The following is a 23,044-nucleotide window of genomic DNA, read 5'->3' on the forward strand; positions in this document are numbered from 1 at the left end:
TCATCCCCACCCCCTATTCTAAGTGATAGGAAAAGGATTAGGTAAAAAAAATTATATACATGTAATATTGTCCTTTCCAAAATAACTGATTTTTTATTACTAGTAGTAAAAAATTATATGGTTTAAAATTAGTCATGTTTATCTTCTCATGATAGTATAGTGATGAGAAGCGCCCCCAGGGCATATCTCCCAGTGGCAAAGGAGAGGGCGGATAGGGCTCAACGCGGCAGTGTGCAGATTCGATTCCCCGCAAGGTGGAATTTGCTTTGTTGCAAGCGGGAATTACCATATGGGTTAACAGCCTTGGCCTATCCATGTGCTCTCCACCCTGACTCGTGGGAGGCACATCCTACGATTTATCTCTTCCACGATGGCTCAGGGCAAGGTCGGTAAGGTTGGAGTTCAACCTTTTATAGTGATGAGAAGCAAGTCTGTGTCGCCAAAGTCACTCGAATCTCTCTCTCTATATACGGAGAATCGGGAATACAGTTCATATAGGAAAGCAAAAAGGAATTTGAAAACCAAAAGAAAAGAAAAGGAAAAGTTGATAATTAGAATACGTATATACAACTCTGCCTACTTTACTACCAGAAAGTCCTCTTTTCCTTCTTACTAGATTGTAATAAAGATATTTTTCTGCTCTTTATCTCCTATATATATGAGTGCGCGTGTCCACAAAGAAAGAAGAAAGTAAAACTCTGTGCTACCATGAACATTTTGGCTTTTGCAGGCATTTAACTGAGCTTATCACTTAATTCTTGGAGAGTTGAAGAAACCTTAAAACTGTCACTCTGTACGTTTCAGCATCCATTCTTGCTTAAATTTCACTTTGCACTGTGAAAAAAGAAAGAGGGGGTCCCTGAAGTGTACTTGATTCAATCAAGGGAGTGTTTTTTTTGCTTATCTCAGATCTGGGTTCAACAAAAAGACATCTAAATTCAAGACAAGGTATTGTTAAAAGTGAATATTGTTTTTTTTTTTTGCTTATGTTGTTATTGGGTTGTATTTTTGAATTTGGATCTGAGGAGTTCTTGGCTTTCGATTTCTGGGGCGTGCTGTTTTGGTTCTTGTATTCTTTCGTCTCATTCATTGCCTTTTCTAGCACTTCTGAATTGAAACTACCTCAATCATGTACAACTTTTGATATTCTTTTTCCAGGAAATTGGAGAAAATGTTGCCTCAGAAGCAAGTAGAAGAAGCTATAGTATCAACTTTCAATGAAACCGAACATGAAGGAAAGGAAGAAGAGAAAGAAGAAGAAGAGTCCATTTTCAGTGTCAAAAGCTTCCTCTGGCATGGTGGCTCTTCATGGGATGCCTGGTTCAGTTGTGCTTCAAATCAAGTATATATCTACTTTTTTCGTTCATTGCATAGAATTTCTGCATCAGATCTTCTTATTGATCAAAAGAATAGATTAAAAATATTAATTTATTTTTGATAACTTTTTGGCAGGTGGCACAAGTACTACTAACTTTGCCATATTCTTTCTCCCAACTGGGAATGTTATCTGGAGTTTTGTTTCAATTATTCTATGGAATTCTTGGTAGTTGGACAGCCTATCTCATCAGTGATCTCTATATCGAATATCGAAGCAGAAAGGAGAAAGAAGGCGTTAGCTTCAAGAACCATGTCATTCAGGTTGGCACCTTCGACTTTACCGAGACAAATTACACCTCAGATGCATGTTGTGCTTAAAAATTACTTTTCCAGAGAATAAGTTTATACTTATCTTCTTAAAATTAAGTTATGTCAAGTTTTATTGTGTTCTTGAATTTTAGTGGTTCGAAGTATTGGATGGGTTATTAGGTCCATTCTGGAAAGCAGTGGGTTTAGCCTTCAACTGTACTTTCCTCCTCTTTGGATCTGTTATCCAACTTATAGCCTGTGCAAGGTAATGAAATGCATACTTTTCTTGATTATAAGCTATATAATCATGTACTGGGATTGAATAAAGTTTGATTCTTGATTTGAACAGTAACATATATTATATTAATGATCGACTGGACAAGAGGACTTGGACATATATATTTGGAGCTTGTTGTGCCACGACTGTGTTCATTCCTTCATTTCACAACTACCGGATTTGGTCCTTTCTAGGCCTCGGGATGACCACTTATACGGCATGGTACTTAACCATAGCAGCCCTTATTCACGGCCAGGTAATAAATAATCAAAGTAGATTCAATAATACTGAACAATATTAATAAAAGGGGTCGAGCCTATATATTTTACACCAAAAGATGTGTAAATAAGTAGTACGTTGATTTTTTTTCTGAATGAATGCAATATATTATAAACAAGGTTGAAGATGTGCAACATTCGGGTCCAACAAAGCTAGTGCTTTACTTCACCGGTGCCACCAATATATTGTATACCTTCGGTGGACATGCTGTCACTGTGTAAGCTTTTTTCTTTTTTACTTATAATTAATTCCATATTTCCATTTGCTCAATTATTCATGAACAAATATTATCTTCTTGTTGCTGTTTCTGCACAGCTTCTCTTTGCAGCTTTTGCCGGTCACCTAGGGATAGAAACTCAGACAGTATCATTAATTTTTCTTTTTCTTTGATTGCAAGGATGACACAGTAAATTTAATTAATTTTTTTAAAACATATTTAGACACTAGTTACATTTTACTGAATAACATTTATTTGTTTTCAGGTAAGTCCTCTTCCCCTTTGCTAAATAGATACCGGAAAAAGCTTCAAAATTTCGTTATTCGCTTATACAAGTAAATTTTTTAGATTAGCCAAACGTGCAAGACATAGGACCAAAAGTACTTTTTTGCAGTACACGGTATTTGCTTACAGTTTCCAATAGTAAAAAGAATATTCTTGCTCTGATCAATTTGTCGTCGTGTGAACTTTTATAGGGAAATAATGCACGCAATGTGGAAACCACAAAAGTTCAAGTACATTTACCTATTGGCCACATTATATGTTTTCACCCTAACTCTACCATCAGCTTCGGCCATGTATTGGGCATTTGGCGATAAGCTGCTCAACCACTCCAATGCCTTCTCCCTCCTCCCTAAGACCAGATGGCGCGATGCGGCTGTCATCCTCATGCTCATTCACCAGGTCTGCTTGTTTACATGTGTTTCAGCTCTCGTTACATAGTTCAGTATCGTAAATTAGCTGAACACGTAACCATCTTATCTAAAAGTTTTAAGTTTATAGAAATGAGACACAGTTCTTTATTTACATTGGGTGTTCAAGAAATAAGTGGACAATTTTCGTCGTGAGATTTTTTATTTTTTGCAGTTCATCACATTTGGATTTGCCTGCACACCACTATACTTTGTGTGGGAGAAGGTTATAGGGATGCATGACACAAGAAGCATATACCTAAGGGCTCTTGCAAGACTACCAGTGGTGATACCAATATGGTTTTTGGCCATTATTTTCCCATTCTTTGGCCCCATTAATTCTGCAGTTGGTGCCCTTTTAGTTAGTTTCACTGTTTACGTCATCCCAGCTCTGGCCCACATGCTCACTTACAGGAAAGCCACTGCTCGTCTGGTAACTCTCGTGTGCTCTCTCACGTGTAGACTCGAATTCCCTTTTTCTTTTTTATCGATTGTCTTATTCATGCTCGATTTTCATAAATGGATGACAGCAAATCAGTTCTAATACTTTTCAGTTTTAATACTTCACGTAAAGTTTAAAAGTTATGAAGGGTACAAACTTATTTAACTAAATTATGTGTTCAAACACTAATGAAGGAATGGAAGGTACAAACACAAACATTTGCATTGATGGCATGGATTTGGAAACACTTCTACACCACTAGAAGATTTAGGTAGCAAGTCCTTTTCATTTAGTTATATGCTATACTCTAGGTGTTGTATTATGTCAAATATTAGCTGGCTTCTGGTTGCCCCTCATTTTCTACATAAAATCGACTCTTCCCCGATCCCCACATGTCCTTGAAACGATCGAAATGACATGTTTAATACACAGAATGATTTATTGATTTTGAATAGAACAATTTACTTCAACATACCAAATATTCGAAAAAGCTGTGAAGGTATGTTCAAAGCTAAGTTATGGATAGTTGGAGTCAGCTTTGATTGGGTATGGGTTAGTTTAATTGAGTTATCGTCGATTTTTCATTAGTTTAAAAAGAATGCAATTTGTAAGATATTCTATTAAACGGAGAAATAAAAATTGGGTTACATTACATTATTGTGTTAATGATTGCAGAATGCAGCTGCAAAGCCACCATTCTTCATGAGAAGCTGGACAGCCATGTATGCACTGAACATCTTTGTGGTGGGCTGGGTTTTCGTGATCGGGTTTGGTTTCGGAGGATGGGCAAGCATGACCAATTTTGTTAGACAAGTCGACACATTTGGGCTCTTTGCAAAGTGTTACCAGTGCAAGCCTCCAATGCCCACGAATCAAACATCGTCGTTGTTGCCCCACCATTAAGAAAATTCACCTTATTCTCAACTTATATAGAAATGTTACTAAAAGTCGTGTGTTTTTGTTTTCAAGAATTTTTTTTCTTAAAAGTATTAGGTAAGATAGTGTGTGTTTGAATTATTATAATTCCTTAGCTAGTCGTTTTAAAGAAAAAAGGTCCTTGTTTGATTTGGATTAAAATCGAATTACAATTTTAAGACAGATTAATAATAAATTTTAATAACATATTTTATAGTATTCACAACTTTTCAATCACATATTTCATCAAATTTTATTAAAATTTACTAATAATCTAATTTTAATCTATATCAAATAAGGACTGGAGGCCAACATTGTAATTTTAAAAAGAGGAAAATTACACTAACATGTGATTTTTAACTTCCCATTTAAATAATCAAATACAATTTTTTTCCCCTAAAATCAAGGCCCCCCACGACAAACCCACCCCACACCTACGCCTCACACTAATTAAGTGTGACATTCTATTTCTCTCTTTTCAACTCCATCTCTGTTCGCTCCCTATATCTACAGAACCCACCAACTTCAACAATCACGTACCAACTTTGGCCACCATCACCAAAAACCAGCCACCACTTTCTCCTCTCACGTCCAATGGTGGATCGATGTACAAAGATTTGTACTCACTCACATTGTCATCTTTGCTGCTAGGTCGTGTCTTCCTAATGTAGAAGTTTCCAAGTCAAGTGATGTCAAGTTGTCAAATAGCACATTGATGGTGCTAAGATATCATAAGTTGGCGGATCGACGCAAAGATGGAAAGTGACCGTGATCTTTTCTTAATTGGGGGAAGATGACAAGTGATCGTGGTCTTTTCTTAATTGTGGCGGTTTTTGAACACGTTTTGATAATTTAGTCATAACTTTGACTACGGTTATCAGAATCACAATTATGACCTCAATTAAAAAGCTCTTTTCAGAGCTCACGTCGTGGTCACTTAGCTATGCTTGGTGGGCATCAATTTCGGAGCCAAAATCCATTGTTTTCACTCCCAGATTTCCATTTTTTGTTATTTTTTTCGTTTATTTTAATATTTCAGTTGCCGTTGATTATGAACTCGATTTGAGCTAGATTTTTCGCAAGATACTTTTATTATATATTTTATTTCAGTATGACTATTGGAATTTGCCATTTTTGGTAAAAATTTTAGCTCTATAACCTGGCTTATGGGTTATTTTTCGTTATTCTGAGTTTAATAAAGTTGAATTGAATTTTAGAGAATTCTCTCTGTCTTTGGGTGTTTTTCTTCGTATTTCTTCCTGTGAAATATCTATTATAGCTAGCCTGTAGGGTGATCGCCATCTTGCCCAGCGTCACTTCCCCTCGAAGGTCTGCCGCTAAACACTACCTTAAAAATCTGTCTCCGTTGTTATATATGTAGATGTTGTTGTGGTGATGAGAGATCTACAATATCTTTGAACAATGACAAGGGCAACGATCTATGTCAAAGTTAGGATTTAAATATGGATGGTACAATCTAGGAGTGCGATCTTGCAATTTCCTATGTATCTGTATTAGGTTATGTGTTGGATTGTGGGTATTTATGTTTGTACGTGTCTATGAGATTAGGTCGAGGTGGTGGTGGTTAGGTGGCAATGACATTCGAGTGGTGGTGGAGGCTAATATGTAGATAATTAGCACAAAATATCCTTGCATTTCAATGTTATTGTGCAAAATATCCCTATCTTTCATTTTTTTACATTTTCATTCCAATTTTCACATTTCATTGCGAAAAAGGTAATTTTCATCCAATTTCTCAATTAAAAAAATATAAAATGACAAATATACCCCTATTTAAATAAAACAAAAAAAGGAAAAGGGAAATTAAAGAATAAATTGCAATTATACTCCTTACCATTTTAAAAAAACTGCAGATGATTCCAAATAAATTATTAAAAGGGTAATTAGCACAAAATGTTCATACATTTCATTATTATTGTTCAAAACGTCGCTGTATTTTTTTTTCGACATTTTCACCCTTATTTTTACATTTCATTGCGAAAACCATTATTTTCATCCTTTTTTTTTCAATTAAAAACTTTAAAATGATAAATATACCCTCCTATTAAAACAAAGAAAAATAAAAAAACAAATTGTAACTATACTCCCATATTTAAAAAAAAAAAAAAGAAGAGCACAACTAAAAAAATTAAAAATAAATAAAAAATAAAAAACCCACTTTCTTTTTTAATTATTTATTTGTACTTTTTTTGAAAAATTTGGGAGTATAGTATTAATTGTTCTTTATTTTTTTTAATTTAAATTGGAGGATATATTAGTTATTTTACATCTTTTAATTGAGAAAATGAATGAAAATGATGATTTTCGCAATGTAATGTGAAAATAAAGGGTAAAAATGTCAAAAAAAATGGAAGGTAGGAATTTTGAATTATAATATTGAAAGATATGGACGTTTTGTGCTAATTACTATTTTAACAATTTATTTGGACTAATTTACACTTTTTAAAAAAGTTTGGGAGTATAATTACAATTTTTTCTTTAATTTTTCTTTTCTTTTTTGTTCTATTTAAATAAGAAGGTATATTTACCATTTTACATTTTTTTATTGAGAAATTTGATAAAAATGATAATTTTTGCAATGAAAAGTAGGTAAAAATGAGTGAAAATGTCAAAAAATTAAAATGTATGGACATTTTGGAAATAACATTGAAAAGTAAAATCGTTTTGTGCTAATTATCCCTAATATATAATAATAATAATAATGATGAATTTATTTCTTTTTATTATTAACATTAGAAAAATGAAATGGGCTTCCGGGAACTAGTTTGAGCCCAATCCAATCCTCCTTCAAATTGCCCCGACAATGGCTATGAGGTGGTAGCAAGAGTGATGGCGATGGTAAAGTAGGGGGAGCACCCATGGTCAATTATTTCAGTAATTGTAACTAATAAAATGGATAATATGTGACTAATAAATAATAATTGACCTAAAAATGTGCGATTTACAATTATATTTGTAATTGTGCCTCGCAATTTGTGTCTTAGTGACTATGACATTGTGGGATTTGTTTCCGTGACTATAAATTGTGTGGTATTATGACCTTGACATGTTTAGTTAATTAATACGTCACAAAATTTAATCACGTGATCACATTTTGTGCCCGAGTGAGTGACCACTTGATTTTTAAAAGAATTCCGCAAATTTCATAAATTTAAAAGTGTATCTTAAAATTATGATAATTATTTTTTTTGAAATAATACTACTTGTATATAATGAAACTGTATAATAATTTACATACAGATGAGGTACCAAAAAAAAATAGTGGGGTAGTTTTTTTAGTTAAAAATTTTTGATCAAATCATTTCTTTTCATCATCATATAAATTATGCACATATAGCATGACTATCTTTCTAAATCAAAATACTTAATTTCGTGCTCTATATATTGTGTGCGCTCAATGATAATTCACCTGTAATGGGCCCAGTCTTGACTTCTTATTCTAAATCTGTCATGCTGACTAAGGTAAATTGTAGATTTCATCCCTAATCTTTATCAAAAGTAGCAATCTCGTCCTCAACCCCATCATACTCACAGTTTCCATCTAAATAAGTCGTTAAAAGTGGTTTTTTGGGGTTAGGGCAGGTTCTGTTGGGTGGGTAGGAAAAATGGGACAGTGGGGACAAGGGTTAGCGCGTATCCTATTGGGGGAGATGAAGGAGGTTTTTTTGGGATTATTTTACCCTTTCTTCAAAGTCAGTTGGAAATCAAGAAACCTCATTTAACATATCATTTGAATGAAACCGTCCAAAAGACGAAATATGTTAATTTATGATAGGTTGAGAACAAAAACTTACCATGAAGGGTTGGGAATGCGATGGCTACTTTTGGCAAAGGTCGAAGAGGAAATTAGCAATTTACCCTATTGATTATTGGGAAAATTAGGCTAATCACTTACTTTAAATAATTTTTACTATTTTGTTATAACTTCTAATTTTAAAGATGTTATCACGAATTTTCCTCCCTCATCAATTAGAGTTTTATTTGTTATATAATCCTAATCACTCCATTAATTTGGCACATTCCTGTCAAGAGAAAACTCAACATTGAAAAGCTTAATCTGAAATCCATATAAAGAAAAACCTCCAAATGGAAAACTCCACTGATTGAAGCATGTGTTTGTCGTGGAAAGAAAGGAATAAATTTCTCGAATCTCATCGTAGAAGTAAGATAATTTTCAGTAAAATTGTAGGGTTACATATTGAAAAGAGAAAAAATATCTAACCACTTAACCAAGTTTGTTGCATATTTCAATTCATTTTTCCTTTACAATGTATGTATGATTGATAATTATTTTATAATCACTTCAGTCAAAATAAAAATGGGAAGTCCTAGGACAGACGAGCTCGGCTCTACCTTATGGACAAGTCGAGCTCGATTCGTCTCCATGAGGTTGTCACGATTTGTCCATTTGGCTCGTAGGCCTCGTGTGCAAAGTTGCCACCCATGAGCCCATGATCCGACTAAATTTCTTAAAAATAGAAATTCATAAAATAAATTTAAAAATTTTAAATTAAATATTTCATACTCTCTAGCACGAGCACACAAGCAAATAAAAAGGGTGCTTGGCTCAATAAATAAAGGAAAAATTACCTAGAAACATGGGTTTAAAAATCAGTTTTCATAAATAAGAGGGATTAAGTTTAATTTCATAACTCAGATGGTAATTAGAAATTATTAAATAAATACATTCACAATAATTCAATCTACTCAACCCTAACTTTCACACACCACATCCAATCTCTCTCTACATCTCTCTCATTCCCCTCATGGCAGTCTTCACCACCACCATTATTGGCGGCAGTTTCCTAGCCGAAGAACGAGTATTTTCGGTGAGATTGAGATCCGGCTACGAAGCTGAATTGATCTCTCAGCAACTCAAACTGTCGAAAAACGAGTATTTTTCGATGAGATTGAGATCCGGCTATGAGGCGGAATTGATCTTTCAGCAACTTGTGGACGTAGTTAATGATGATGATCTTGAGTTAGCTTTGGACCTCATTTCACAAACAAAGATCTCCTTTTTCAGATGATCCTCCAAGAAAAGATAGGCCAAATGACCCAAATTGAACAGAGCATCACCACGCTTCCGCCATCAAAGATCGTTGTATAGGTCAATTAATATTATGTGATTATAGGAATATGTAGTAGTTAGTGTGTACCGTGTCTGTAAATTTGTGGGTTTGTGCTAATTTGCAGGAAGTTTGCTAAGTGGGGGTGGGAGCAAGCCATTTGACATGGCAAATTCAGCCGACTGGGCTAATATGATTGATGGGTTCCAGAATGTGGAGCTGGAGTCACGTCTTGGCATTCCAATTATCAATTCTGATATTTATAATAAAAAACATAAAAAAAAACATAAGTGTTCATTGTTTTTGTAATATTGTTCAATATTTTGATTAAAATATAAGACACAATGCATTAAAATTTCGAAATTTTTTATTTTAGTTTTAGTTTCGGATATTTGCGATTTTACATGTATTTATTGGTGGAAGATCTCAAATTTTGAAACCGATCGAGTATTGTTGATTGATAGTAATTTATCAACTCATGGATTTCTTTTAGAGTTAAATTTTGTACAACCGTGGTAGTTGATTACTTTCAAATTGGAAAGCAATCATGAGTGTAATTATTAACAAATTAATTAATCATCGTGTATTGTGACTGTCTGTGACCAAATTTGTGTTAACTGTGACCGCATGGTTACATATAGTCACAAATTAGATCAAGATGATCACAGATAGTCACACTGAAGACAATTTGTTAATGAACACATAAGATTACAGTTCATACATTACGAGTTACAATTCACCGATCATAGAATTGAGTTCACAAGTTACAGTCATTTCATATAAGTCACAAACCAGTATAAACGGGTCATAGATCAATATTAATAGGTCACATGTTGTTTTCTAGAAGTCACGGATCAAATTTATAGGTTACATTTTATGTTACGAGTCACAGGTAACAAATCACAGGTTAAAAATCATATTTTATAAGTTACAATGTATACAGGTCATAGGTTATTGCCGAAAAAAAGAAAAAAAAAAGATTTATGAATTTAATATATTTAATTACAAAAAAAAATATTTTTTTGATTAATTATTTCATAAATAAAATTTTAGTAGTGTTTGATTTTTGAAATTTCAAACTTTATTTCTTAATTTTGAAATTGATCATATGCATATTCATCCTACCTGATTAGGTCACAGATTTAATAGAATTGGTCACAGATTACAATGTGTGTATGTCACAAATCTAATGAAATTAGTCACATATCATTTTCAAAAAAGAAGAAAAAAGAAAAAGGTAGTCACAAGAAAGAAAGATCATCGGAATACTCGCTATAACGGTCATTGGGAGTCGTCAAAATATTCACAAGTGATCAATTAATTTTGATGATGTGTAATAGAAAAATAACTTGTGACTATTAATTTGATAACTATGATCGTGAAATAAGTTGTAACCTATAAAATTTGTAATTGTGATCGATAAATAGGTTGTAACCCATAAAATAGGCCTTTGATTAATATAAGTTGCATCCAGACAACAATAGGCCATGTCAAATAACATGTTACAATGAACACATTACAGGTCATTAACATTCATGACAAAAATAGACTTGATCGCAAACAGTCACAAATAATAAAAACTTAGTTATAGTGAGTCACAAATGACACATAAATGGTCACAAGTAGTCACAATTAATAGAAAATTTGGTCTCGCTAAAAATCATTGTTCACATACTAGATCACAAAACAATGTTAACACGGCATAGTCACCTACAGTCACAGTCAAGATGATGATGGTCACATATAGTCAAAGTTAAACGGATCATGTCACAAACAGACATATTTAAGAAATATCTAGTCACATACAATCAAAGTTAAGATAAATCTAATCACAAACAGTCATATTGAAAATAGAACTGATCACAAACGATAACGGTTTACACAGATCTGATTACAAATAATAACAATTTATACACATTTGATCACAAATATCCAATGTTATAACAGACCTGATTATTTATAATCACCTTAAGATACACATTGTCACATAATTATTAATTACAAAGAAAATCCAGGCCACAGACAGTTAAGACATACAAATGATTTGCATTTTACCGATTAAATAGACATATTAATCACATAAGCAAAAATCTCACATTCTCAGGGATACGAGAAGTAGAAGAACAATAATATCCTTCCAACTATTTGCCAGATCCAACTAGGTTCAATTAAATTTAAATGCACCGTTTAGAAATATTTGGAATTAGTTAACAAAAACAAATATACCCATTTATTCACAACCTTACCAGAGAACCATGAAAGTCTCAGCAGTGGGAAGACACAACTATAAAAGGAGTTGAAAGATTTTTCTGAGATGAAGTGTAGCTGCCTGAGAACCATGAGCTAAGTCCCAACAGTGTGCAATGCCACCATAAAAATGTTGTAAGACGATTCCAAGTCAAAATAGCTGCCGAGCTTGCTGCTTAGTAAGCTCATCAGCAGCGCACCCATTTTTTAGAGCCTATCTATGCATTCCCCCATCCTCGTCTTCCCCTTAAAATTAGGAGGCAATATGGTCAGCTTATCGAGGGAAGCCGACAAATCACACACTATCTCCGTCGAGTCCTCACCTCCGACATTATCTCCACTATCGCTACCCAAAGATCATCGGACCGAAATCTTTCATCCAACCTCTCACCAACACCGAATTATGGTTTATTGGGGTGGGTGTGGTAAATTGGGCAGATATGATAGATTGCGGCAGGGAGAGATTTGTGTAGTAAGAGATTACTGTGGATTTGGATTCCTTTAAGTTTCATATGTATATGTGTGTGTGAGAGATATATTATTGTAATTTATCACCTGGTTTTTGAAACATTTTGTAAGTTTGTCAAATATGAAATTATATATTTAAAGTATTGTAGTTATGTATTTTTCCCATAAATAAATAGTATCGATACAAGCTCCAACCCACGAGCCGAGTGGGGACAAATCGTGTTCGTGAGCGACTCGACCCGTTTGTCACTTTAGGTCAAACATACTTTGTTGTAAATATTGGAGGGATGAAGAAGAAACAAAAAGGAAATTCACAAGAAGTATAGCAACAATAGGAACAAAATCAAAAAATTGTAACAACAAATGTGAAGGCTTGAACGCGGGATCGCTGTCATCAAACGTTATTTGCCCCCTCTTTGGCGTTTATGAGATGCTTAAAGGTATTCCAACAAATGATTTGAAGGATTGTAACAAGCCTTGTAAAGAATTTCACCAAAGTACACAGTGAAATTCTTCCAAAACTTGAAGAACACAAAAATAGAATAAATATGAATGTAAACCAGGACTTGATTGTTTTTGGAACAAAATATGGATTGTAAGATATTTTCAATGTTTATAATGTATTTATTTTGATCATTCATCACCTATTTATAGGTCTCAATCAATACATCACGAAATGGTGCCAAAACAAGATGAAAAGTGGCAACTTTTAATCCAAAACGACTCCCAAGTTTCAAATTAAAAAATCAGCCAACGACTATTTTTTAACATTATATGCACGCATAGTATAAACCTTGTGTACGTATAATAGAAACAAATTTAATTCTGGTTTTGCCTAAACGCATCTCGTGTATGCACAAAAATAAGCCTGTGTGTACACATAGGCAAAAAAAATCAGATTTTGCGTTTTTCAATTTCTTTTTATTCTATAAATTCAACAATTGAGCCCAACAATTAGTCCATTATCATTCCATTGATTTTGAACAAATATTCTACATACTTTTTATCCACATATTTCGTAATATCCACTACAACTATTCCATTTTATTTAGTATCCACGACTTATAATTACATAAAAGTATTATTTAATCAACAACTAAACATGCTTTTCAAACTTATTTTATAAAATTCACAAATTTTATTAACTTTTCAAGTACAAATTTCATCGTCTTTTACCAAAATCCACTAAATACATGATTTTTCAAAAGGTCATTCTTAATGAGAATACATAAACATTCTTAATGCATGCAAAAGCATAAAACCTATCTCCGCCACATTATTATGTAGTTTTTCCTTAAACTTTAAGGTACAACACGCTTAGAAGAATGATGAATTTGACATTTTTAATTGTCATTATCCAGAAAAAGGTAATTCATCAAAACTCTTTTATCCCCCACCACCTCAAGGCGGCCCTGTCTTCCACTAGCGTGCAGGGATAAATGAAGAGAAAAAGTAAAATTAGAAGCAATGGCATTAGGAAACCAAGGAATGAAGAAATGGTTAAATAGTATAAAACAGAAATATTTTCTTTTATACAGAATAAAAAATAAACACTAAAATGCATAAAAAATAATCATGGAAAGATGTTCCTAGTCCTACAGTCAGGACCTTATCTGCACCAAGGATTGAAATTTGAACATGAAAGAATTCTCAAAATCTCCACCTTAAAAGGCTTCGCGGATTAAGATTATTGCTTGAATATTAGGACTGTACAGTGTTGTACCTAACAAGTTCAGTATCCCGTGTGTTCAAGAGCTGTTCGAATGTCTGCACACGATGCATTGATCAGATATCAATCTATCTATAATGCTTCCCTCTTCAATCTTGATTCTACTACTCTGTCTATTCCATAAATGTACCCCATAGGCCTCCCTCTTGAGCTGCCGCAGCTTGACTTCCACCCATTTCTTGTCATTCTGGTCATTAGGCCGGGCAAAAAATCTGGCCACCCGAGTCCAATCCACCGGATAGAAGGCCATTGGAGGAAAAATAGTAAAGTTAAAATCTTGTGGTTTTTCCAGCCTATCAACCACTCTTGACACCAAATATGGTCCATTGTGTCCCCATCTATTCCCATCAAAAGTTAAAGCAAATTCCTCCATGAACATGTACAGAAGTGGATGCTTCTTATCAAACACAAGAACTGCGTTATTCAATCTTGTCCAATTTCCATTGAGATCAATACTCTGTGCTCCAATTGAATTCCTTAAACTTGAAAAATCCTTCAGTACGATGAAATCCGTGTCCAAATAAACTCCTCCATACTTGTATAGAACTGCTAGCCTAATCAGGTTGGATAAATTCTGTGCCAGGGGAATTTCCCCGGGGTCCCTTTTTCCATTTTTGATATCATTCAACCATATTTCTGATGGGGTGTTGTTGAATAAGGAATACAAGTTGGGCGTGATTGCTTGAACTCTATAGCCACGTTCAATCAGAGGTTTCAAAATCCTATATCCATATCTAGAATCCATAGAATTCGAGAGGATAATCAAACATCCCGAGGGATTTGTTTTGAACAAGCTCTCTATAATGAAAAATTCCCTAGTTCCAAACGATTTTGCTGGAGAAATCCATGTCATGAAGAACTGGACCTTGCACTGATATCTGCCAAAAAAATTCCCAATTCTAGAATCAAATTTTGGTGTCGGATTCGTAGATTCAAACACTTTCAATTCTTGAATTCTCCCTTTTTCATCAGTAATCTTTTCAGTGATTTTAATCCATACTTGATCATCTGATGAAGTTGATTTCAAAGGTTCCGATATTTTGTGAGTCTGCAACTCGTGATGATTGCTTCTGTTTACATCAGCAACAGAGTGGACTGAAAGATTATCAGAAAACAAACTGTCGGTGGAAATAATAACTAGGATGATCAAAGCAAAAGTTATAATCGAGAATATGTTCAACTTGATAGGGTTGAATCTCAATGAATCCAACATTTTTGCCCACAAAAATGTAACTCAGTTTCACAAGAAATCGGAAGAAATTGATATAAAGATATAGAGGAATTCACAAGGCGATCCCATTATCACTAGGATTAAACTATTCTTTGTATATGGATTTCGGGTAAGATTCCGGTTGTTGAATTTGAGAAGAATTTGGCTGCCATAGGAGACTTTTAGAGAGAGGGAGAGAGATGGAGACACTGTTGCATGGAATTATTTATTCGAGTATGATTCCCGTACTAACTAATTCCCTCTAATTTCGCCACCAATTGGATTCAAGATATTATTAACTTTTGATGAAATTACACCACTGATCCGTAACTTCTTGGCCAGGTAAAAATTGATCATCAATCTTATAATTACGATATATCGCAATACATATTGTTACCATAATAAAAGTACGTCTCACTTCAAATTAGCAGACACCACTGCAAGTTAATAAAACAAACCTATCTTATCAAGTTAGATAAATGAGGTTCATGTCCCGACTTGATGAAATTTAGACAACTTTTGTGTTTTAGGATGAATGTAGAACTATATAAAAAGACAGATCAATTTACTCATTTTTAAAAGTTTGGAATCAATTTGTCACTAGAGATTGAGGAACAATAATGCAATTGTTTCTTAATTTTTGGTAAACCGGAATCCTTGTTTCAATATGTTGGATATATTATTGGAGAATCCCCGAAAATTCCTGAGTTTTGTTATCGAGAAAGGTTAGGTCAAAGTCAATCTTGTCTTCAATTCAAAAATTGGTGCAAATTGGTCAAATATTTTGGGCAATTTTCATTTCTCCTTTTCACTTTATATATACATATGGGCATTTGTCATAGTTTTGAGCTGAAAGTTTAGGTCAATCTCCTAAATTTTTGCTTTTTCCATTTTTTTTCCCATTCAAATTGGTTCAGATTTAGCAAAAAACACCGAACACCAAATACTTTATTACATAGTTATTAGATTTGACCCTGGCATCGATCCGGACAAGGTACTAAGTCTCGAATTACTGGTTGAACCAGTGGGTCATTGCATAAAAATTTATAAAAAAAAATTAAAAGTATAAAAACACTTTTAGGCAAATGATATTTTTTAAAATTATTTTTCACTAGAGAGAGAAGATGAAGAGTGTGGTATAGAGAGAACATAGAGAGAAAGATATAGAGTGGGGGCTTTAGTTCAGGATAAAATCAAGGTACTGGGTTGGATTTGGGATATAATCAGGGTGGGGGTTATTATTTGGATTAAGGTTTAATTAATTTTTTAATTACAAATAATAATCCTATTTACCACCTGAAATCTGAAATTTAAATTTAACCATCTTATTTATGAAAACTATCTTTAATTGTAGAGTTCCAGGTAATTTTTCTCAAATAAAAAAAGAATAAGAAATTTAGCCCAGCCCAAATTCCAACCCAAGTCCAATGTTTGATTATTCAAATTTAATTCAAGACTCTACAACAATTACATATTTATCTTATTCACAATCATGATACACAAATAACTTGCTATCAAATTAGGTATTTTATTTCCTACAGATTTAACTAAGTTTAAAGAGTTCCCTTATAATCAATTTAGTTTATTATATAACAAATAAATTTTAATGATTAAAGTAAAGATAAATGACTTATTTTAACAATATGAAATGACACATGTTTGACTAAATTTAAAAGTAATTAAATTCTTTTTTATGTATTTTTTCATATATTACTTATTTATAGTTGTGAGTTAAAAAATTATTTATTTCAACCATGAAATGGATGTTATTATCAAAATAAGTAATATACTCTATATTTAATTTTACTTGTTAAAGATATATTTGTTAGAACTTTGTCATAACTGTCCAAATATATATTCCCATGCATCTTGTCATGAACATCATAAGTTTAACATTTTAAACTAAATCTCATGTAATATGAAGCATCTTTTATGGTATGAATATATTGAAAAAAGAAATTAAATTTCAGCCTACTCTAATATATCTTTCCGGCTCTGTCCCTAACCGTATAATCAAAGAAACTAGTCATTTGACCGTCTATCTATACGATGTCCATTTTGGTGACGCCATAAATTGCTTTTATAGTTTTTGTTGCGCCATGTAAAACGACGTTGTTTTCGATTCTTGTTCAATAGGAGGGGTGGTGAAACTGGGGATTGAGCATATTCTGCTAGGAATAAAATGTAGCCCCAACTTGTCAAATGGACTGAATCTAATTCGTGTTGACGGGGAGGTGGGTAAGCTTCGTTACCGAAGATGAAATTTTTTCAATTCTTTTATTATTTTTGTGTTAACATATATTTAATTGTTTTAAGTATAATTTATTTGTGTTTTTTAAAAAGTTAAGGTACTCCATTCACATTTTTTCTCACTTTTGTTTATTTAAAGAGAAGGTCAAATTGGAGAGATGCCGAGTTTTACTAAATAATTGAAAGGTTTCGATGGATCATGCTAAAAGAAGTTGAGGATAGTTTTATTATATTTTGCAAAAATTAAGAATGAAAAATGCCAATTTCCCTTTTTCAATTATTTTAACCATCTCTAATTTAGTTCCTAGAGGCCTTAATGGGAGATGGCAAAAAAAAGAATCCATAATATTCATAAAATAACTTTTTTCTTACAAAATTTATCATATTTATTTTCTAGAGTTCCAACTTAAATAAATAAGAAATTACAGACAAATATAGATAACAGCTTCATTTGATTTTCTTTTTAAACATTGTAAAATGAAAATTAAAATGCTTTTCATTCTCTGAATTGGTCTTTTTTTTTTTTTTTTTTTTGGTAGGATCTTAGAACTAATTAATTAAATTTTTGTTCATATAAATTGTTTTAGAACTTTTTTAACATTGTACAATTTGAAAATTATTCAGGAATGTTTGTGTAGTTTTGTTATTATTTATTCTTCTCCTTTATACGAGTAAGCTTAATATATAGATCATATTCAGCTTAAAAACTGTTCAATGTTACAATTTTTACAAGTTGAGAACTATAGAACAGTACAATATTAATATACTAGTAAAATGTTCTCAGCTAGAAATAGGATAAGAAATCGATGATTTCAAGAGCTTAAGAGAAGAAGCCGAAGGTGTCCAAAATGGTTGTGTGAAGAGGGTCACTCAAGTGTGTAGCCCAGTTGTTAAGAGGACCTTTGCCGGTGGCGGCAGCCTGGACTGCAAAGCCGAGGAATGCCACCATGGCGAGACGGGCATGCTTTATCTCCGCCAGTTGAAGGGTGGCTTTCTTCTCAGGGTCGGCTGCCAAGCCAAGTGGATCGAAGAAGCTGCCACCGGGGTAAAGCCTCTTCTCGGGATCAAGCTCGGCATTCCTCTGGAACTCAATGTATCCAATCACCAGGACTTCAATCCATATTAATGTGGTTATGGAGAATGGAAGTGGTTGGCCAAGGTAGGAGGCACCCTCAACAAGCTCAACCTGTTAAATTTGTATGTACAAACATACACTCATTAGTCAATCTAAAACAAACTCGGATTTAGCCCCGGTTTGATAGGAAATAAAATTAGATTTTTAGTAGATTATAGAAGTTGGCAAAATGTGTGGTTGAAACTTGAAAGTTGTGGATTGCATAAAATACGTGGTTAAAATTAATTAAATAACTTTGATTTAGATTAAAATTTAGGTTTTAATCCTTACCAAACAGAAACTTAAGTATAAGCTAGCTATCAAACATCAAATCAAAATTTTTTTTAGTAATTAGGGAAAAAAGAAGAAGAAGAAAGAAGTAGAAGATTCGGACAACTACTAGTAAACATTGTAAATTCATATTTACAAGACATTCATGTGCATAAGATACTGGCTGATTGATGGGATAAGCAAAGAGTATCATTAAATTGAAGAGCGCTACAGGTAACATATTTCCTCTACGTGCAACTTTATACCATTCAATTTTACAAAGTCTAACATCTTAGAACAATTCCTTTTGCGTACGGGGAATTGGTTCATAGAACAATTACAGGTGCACCTGTGTGAGTGATTTTTTTTTTAACTGTCCAATCATATAATGACACGTGTATTCTGTAAAAAAAATAAAATTGTGAACCTTTTTGCACATGTAGCATAGTTCAACATCTTGAATGTGTGGCACATGCAATTTTGCATGGTACAGCTCCTTTCAGTCCACATTTTTACCTTTTCAAAACAGATTTTACAGGGAAATCATTCACCATGCACTGAAATGAAACCGTAATCAGCACCCATTGTTACTTCTTCAAGACAAATTTACAAGGAAATCATTAACCGTGCACAAAAATTAAACCCTAATCAGTTCACTTTAAGGGGTTGTTTTACAAAGATTTTGATAAAAATTTTAGTAGATTTTAATATATAATTTGATAAAATTTGTGATTGAAAAGTTAATTAAGGTTATGGATTACTTTAATTTTTGTTAAAGCAAGAGCTAAAGAAAGAATATATGTGTAGTTACCTTTCCCGCATCTTGCCATGTAACGCCGGTGAGCCACTCGACTGTCAAGGCACCGAGAGTGGCCAACATAGCCCACCTGCCATGGATCAGCTCGCACTCCCTAAACCTCTGGAGTCCAAAAACCTCACTGTAAGGCTGAAACGGTGTCGATTTAACATCAGCAGCCTCAGTCCTGGTCCCAATAATCTCACCCGCCAAGTTCTTGGCCAAGTTCTGATCTAGAGAATCTAAGTCATACTGCAAGTACTCAGCGGGTTTTCCCAGACCAAAAGGGTCGAAACCATAATCACCGACCAGACTTCCATCGAGCCATTCGGGTGCCCGTGCTCCCGGGAACCACAATGGGCGGTCCGTGGTGACGGACTTTGACACTTTCTTGGGTGGAGCTTTCTTTTTTCCGAATCCAAACCGAGCCTGGACACGACCAGATCCGGAGTGAGCCTCATTGAGGCGTGTGCCAATGAAGGAGGATGTAGCGGCGGCGACGGTGGTAGTGGCCATGTTGGAGGACGGTGGAGGAATGGAAAGTGGAGTTTGTTGTGTGTTAATGTATTTTATTTATTTATTTATTTTGGTGAGGATATAGAGCAAGAATTGGGTGATGCAGAGATTTTGTTGGGTGGAGAAATTATCTGTGGCCGTTGGATTGAAAGAATGAATCCATCTGACAATGGTAGTAGTCTAGTCTTATCTATATCTTATCTGGTTCACGTAGGATAACGCTTATGTGGTCGACGGCCAATTGGACAGATTGGAAAATAGAATGTTTTTTATTTTATTTTTTCCGCTCTCCTCTCCGTGCTCAATTAGCATAGAATAAACTGCACGGAGCCAAGCGATCAAATGGATTCAGCCAATCGATAATGGACAGATGCCTCTTTCATAGGATGGGGTCTAAGCACAAGCATTGGATTGGAAGGACAACTAGAGGGGCCCAAGAACTTTGGGAATAACATTACGGTAGTAACAAATAAACGCAATATCTTTGAAGTCTCAGCAGTATCTCTTAAGACACGGTGCTCATCCTCATAGCTATGTATGTAGATTGGTGACCATGTTATGGAGACATCCATCGTTACCATAGTTATCCATTGAGCAAGCACGAAGAGTGGTGTAAATATCAAAATCGACAATAAATGGTATTCAAGGCACTTGCATAAATCAAGATTCTCAAGCGTAAGATATAAATATCAATTATCACAAATTTTCTCCCATCAAGAGCTTGGGAAACATTTTTTTTTAATACTAGTCAATGTAGCGTGCGTTGCACGAATTTTGTATTTATCGTATTTTTATTAGCATATGAATTTTAATTTTTAGAAAAGCTTTTGAAGAAATATCTTGTAATATTTCCTTGATATAAAGAAAATTATTGCAAAATATTTTTACAGTTGCAATAGTAAAAAAATATGCTCAAGGTTATACAAAGTGAATGTGAAGATTATATTTATAAATTTTGTTGCTTGTGATGCTTCTATTAAATGGGTGGTAATTTGCTTGTTTTTCTATTCGTAATCATTTCTGAAATACATTAACATGTAGGACACGGGTTATTACTTGTGAAATTAGGTTGAGTTGCTCCTCTATAAATTATATTTTGCCCCTATTCTTTGATAATATTGATATGATTGAGTTGAATGTGAAGATTATATTTCTAAATTTTGTGTAATTCAATATTAAAAAATTGAAGATTGAGCACAAAATTATGAATCGATTTGCATATTAATACGCGTTTTATATTTTGTCATTCATAAATTTTAATATTTATTTTATGCTTATGTTGAAAAAATAAAAATTTGGAATTTTTTTTCTGACATTCGGTTTGGTAAGTGAATGTATGGTATTTTGCATTCTTGGTATTTGTAAATGCAAAAATTGGTATATACGATAAGCTGCAAATACGATAAATTGCCTGGAAATACGGTAGGCTGCATATAAGGTAAGCTGCAAATACGGTAGACAGCATATACGGTATTGAAATTTATTGTAGTGAACGAAATCGAATTCATTCATACCGTATATGCACTTGACATACCGTATATGCAACATACCGTATTTATGCATCCCATATATGCAGCATATCGTATTTACAGCATACTATATTTGCATCATACTGTATTTACAGTATATCGTATTTACATCATACTGTATATGTAGCACACCGTATTTACAACATACCATATTTGTATCATATCATATTTACAACATACCATATTTGTATCATATCATATATACAGCATACCGTATTTGCATAATATCGTATCTATAACATACCGTATTTGCACATATTATCTTTAGATACTGTATTTAGCAGATATTGATTTTTGTAATTCAATATTGTTTTTTTATAATTGTATTTCAGGGAATTTTAAAAAAATAGATGATTATGAAATTGATAATTTTTAAATGTATTTTTTTGTTGAAAATAAAAAAGATTTTTTTATGCTATTTGTAAGAAAAAAAATTATTGTTAATTTATTAGCTCTATTTCACTGAAACTTAATTACAAGAATCCACTAAAGCTAAATATCTGCATTAACTTTTCTAGTGGCTTTGAGAATTATTGAAGAAATATAAACTATATTCTTAACTTTAAAATGCCATCCTTTGAAACATTCTGATCTATGTAAATTATTTCTTTATTGTAAAAATTTCACTTTGGTCAAGGGTTATTCCACTGTTCAAATTTGTTAACTCGTCCCCATGTATCACATTGTATGTTAAACCAAAATTTCATTCTAGCAACCAGGAGAAATCACCCCATCTCATAGAGGTTGATTGACTTACTAGAATTTATGATGAGTTGTCATAACTCAACTCAACCTAACTTAATTGTGATCAAATAATAAGGTAAAAAGAAACTCTTGATTTCTATCTTCTTAGCCAGTGTACGTACCCAAGTGTGCAAAACGGCATAAATTGCACCATTCTAATGTCCTCTACTTGTCAAATTCTCAAAAATATTCTTCATGGCATCCCTGCTCCCTTAAGCGATATGGGTAAAAATGGCCTTGCCTTCCACACCATTTTCAAAATAGAGTTTATTGTAAAAGAAAATAAAAGAAAAAAAATATGATCTTCTCCAAACTCTACGGAGAGTTTGGCTTCCACAATTTTCAAAATGAGTTTATGGTATAAAAAAAAAACGATGTTTTCCAAACTCTCTATTGTAATAATAATAATAATACGATGTTCTCCAAATTTTCCGGAGACTTTGGAGAATTTGGAGAAACTCTCCGGAGAGTTTAGACAAACTCTCTATTGTTTAAAAAAAAAAAAATTACTATGTTCTCCAAACTCTTTGGAGAGTTTCTCCAAACTCTGCAAACAGTTTGGAGAGTTTTTTAAACTCTCCGAATAGTTTGGAGAGTTTGGCTAAAGTCTCGAACTCTCCGAACTGTTAGGAG

At 33.3% G+C, this 23,044-nt stretch overlaps 3 protein-coding genes across 3 annotated transcripts; 1 reads left to right on the forward strand and 2 right to left on the reverse strand.

Moving 5' to 3' along the window:
- Window positions 1-542: 542 nt before the first annotated feature.
- On the forward strand, window positions 543-4,610 carry LOC111365244 (auxin transporter-like protein 2). Its single transcript, XM_022985661.1, has 9 exons — window positions 543-948; window positions 1,159-1,342; window positions 1,453-1,638; window positions 1,779-1,891; window positions 1,976-2,159; window positions 2,302-2,399; window positions 2,876-3,083; window positions 3,267-3,524; window positions 4,209-4,610. Exons 2-9 carry the CDS (start codon window positions 1,172-1,174, stop codon window positions 4,434-4,436), a joined length of 1,446 nt encoding a protein of 481 aa, XP_022841429.1. The 5' UTR covers window positions 543-948; window positions 1,159-1,171; the 3' UTR covers window positions 4,437-4,610.
- Window positions 4,611-13,742: 9,132 nt separating this feature from the next.
- On the reverse strand, window positions 13,743-15,392 carry LOC111365245 (uncharacterized protein At4g19900-like). Its single transcript, XM_022985663.1, has one exon. It carries the CDS (start codon window positions 15,193-15,195, stop codon window positions 14,002-14,004), a length of 1,194 nt encoding a protein of 397 aa, XP_022841431.1. The 5' UTR covers window positions 15,196-15,392; the 3' UTR covers window positions 13,743-14,001.
- A 2,712-nt stretch (window positions 15,393-18,104) lies between these two features.
- Window positions 18,105-20,219, reverse strand: LOC111365246 (chlorophyll a-b binding protein CP29.1, chloroplastic). Its single transcript, XM_022985664.1, has 2 exons — window positions 19,638-20,219; window positions 18,105-18,628 (listed from the first exon to the last, which is right to left on the reverse strand). Exons 1-2 carry the CDS (start codon window positions 20,136-20,138, stop codon window positions 18,263-18,265), a joined length of 867 nt encoding a protein of 288 aa, XP_022841432.1. The 5' UTR covers window positions 20,139-20,219; the 3' UTR covers window positions 18,105-18,262.
- Between the last annotated feature and the right edge of the window lie 2,825 nt (window positions 20,220-23,044).

This window comes from Olea europaea, chromosome 17 (assembly GCF_002742605.1).
Source record: "Olea europaea var. sylvestris chromosome 17, O_europaea_v1, whole genome shotgun sequence".
Taxonomy (NCBI): Eukaryota; Viridiplantae; Streptophyta; class Magnoliopsida; order Lamiales; family Oleaceae; genus Olea; species Olea europaea.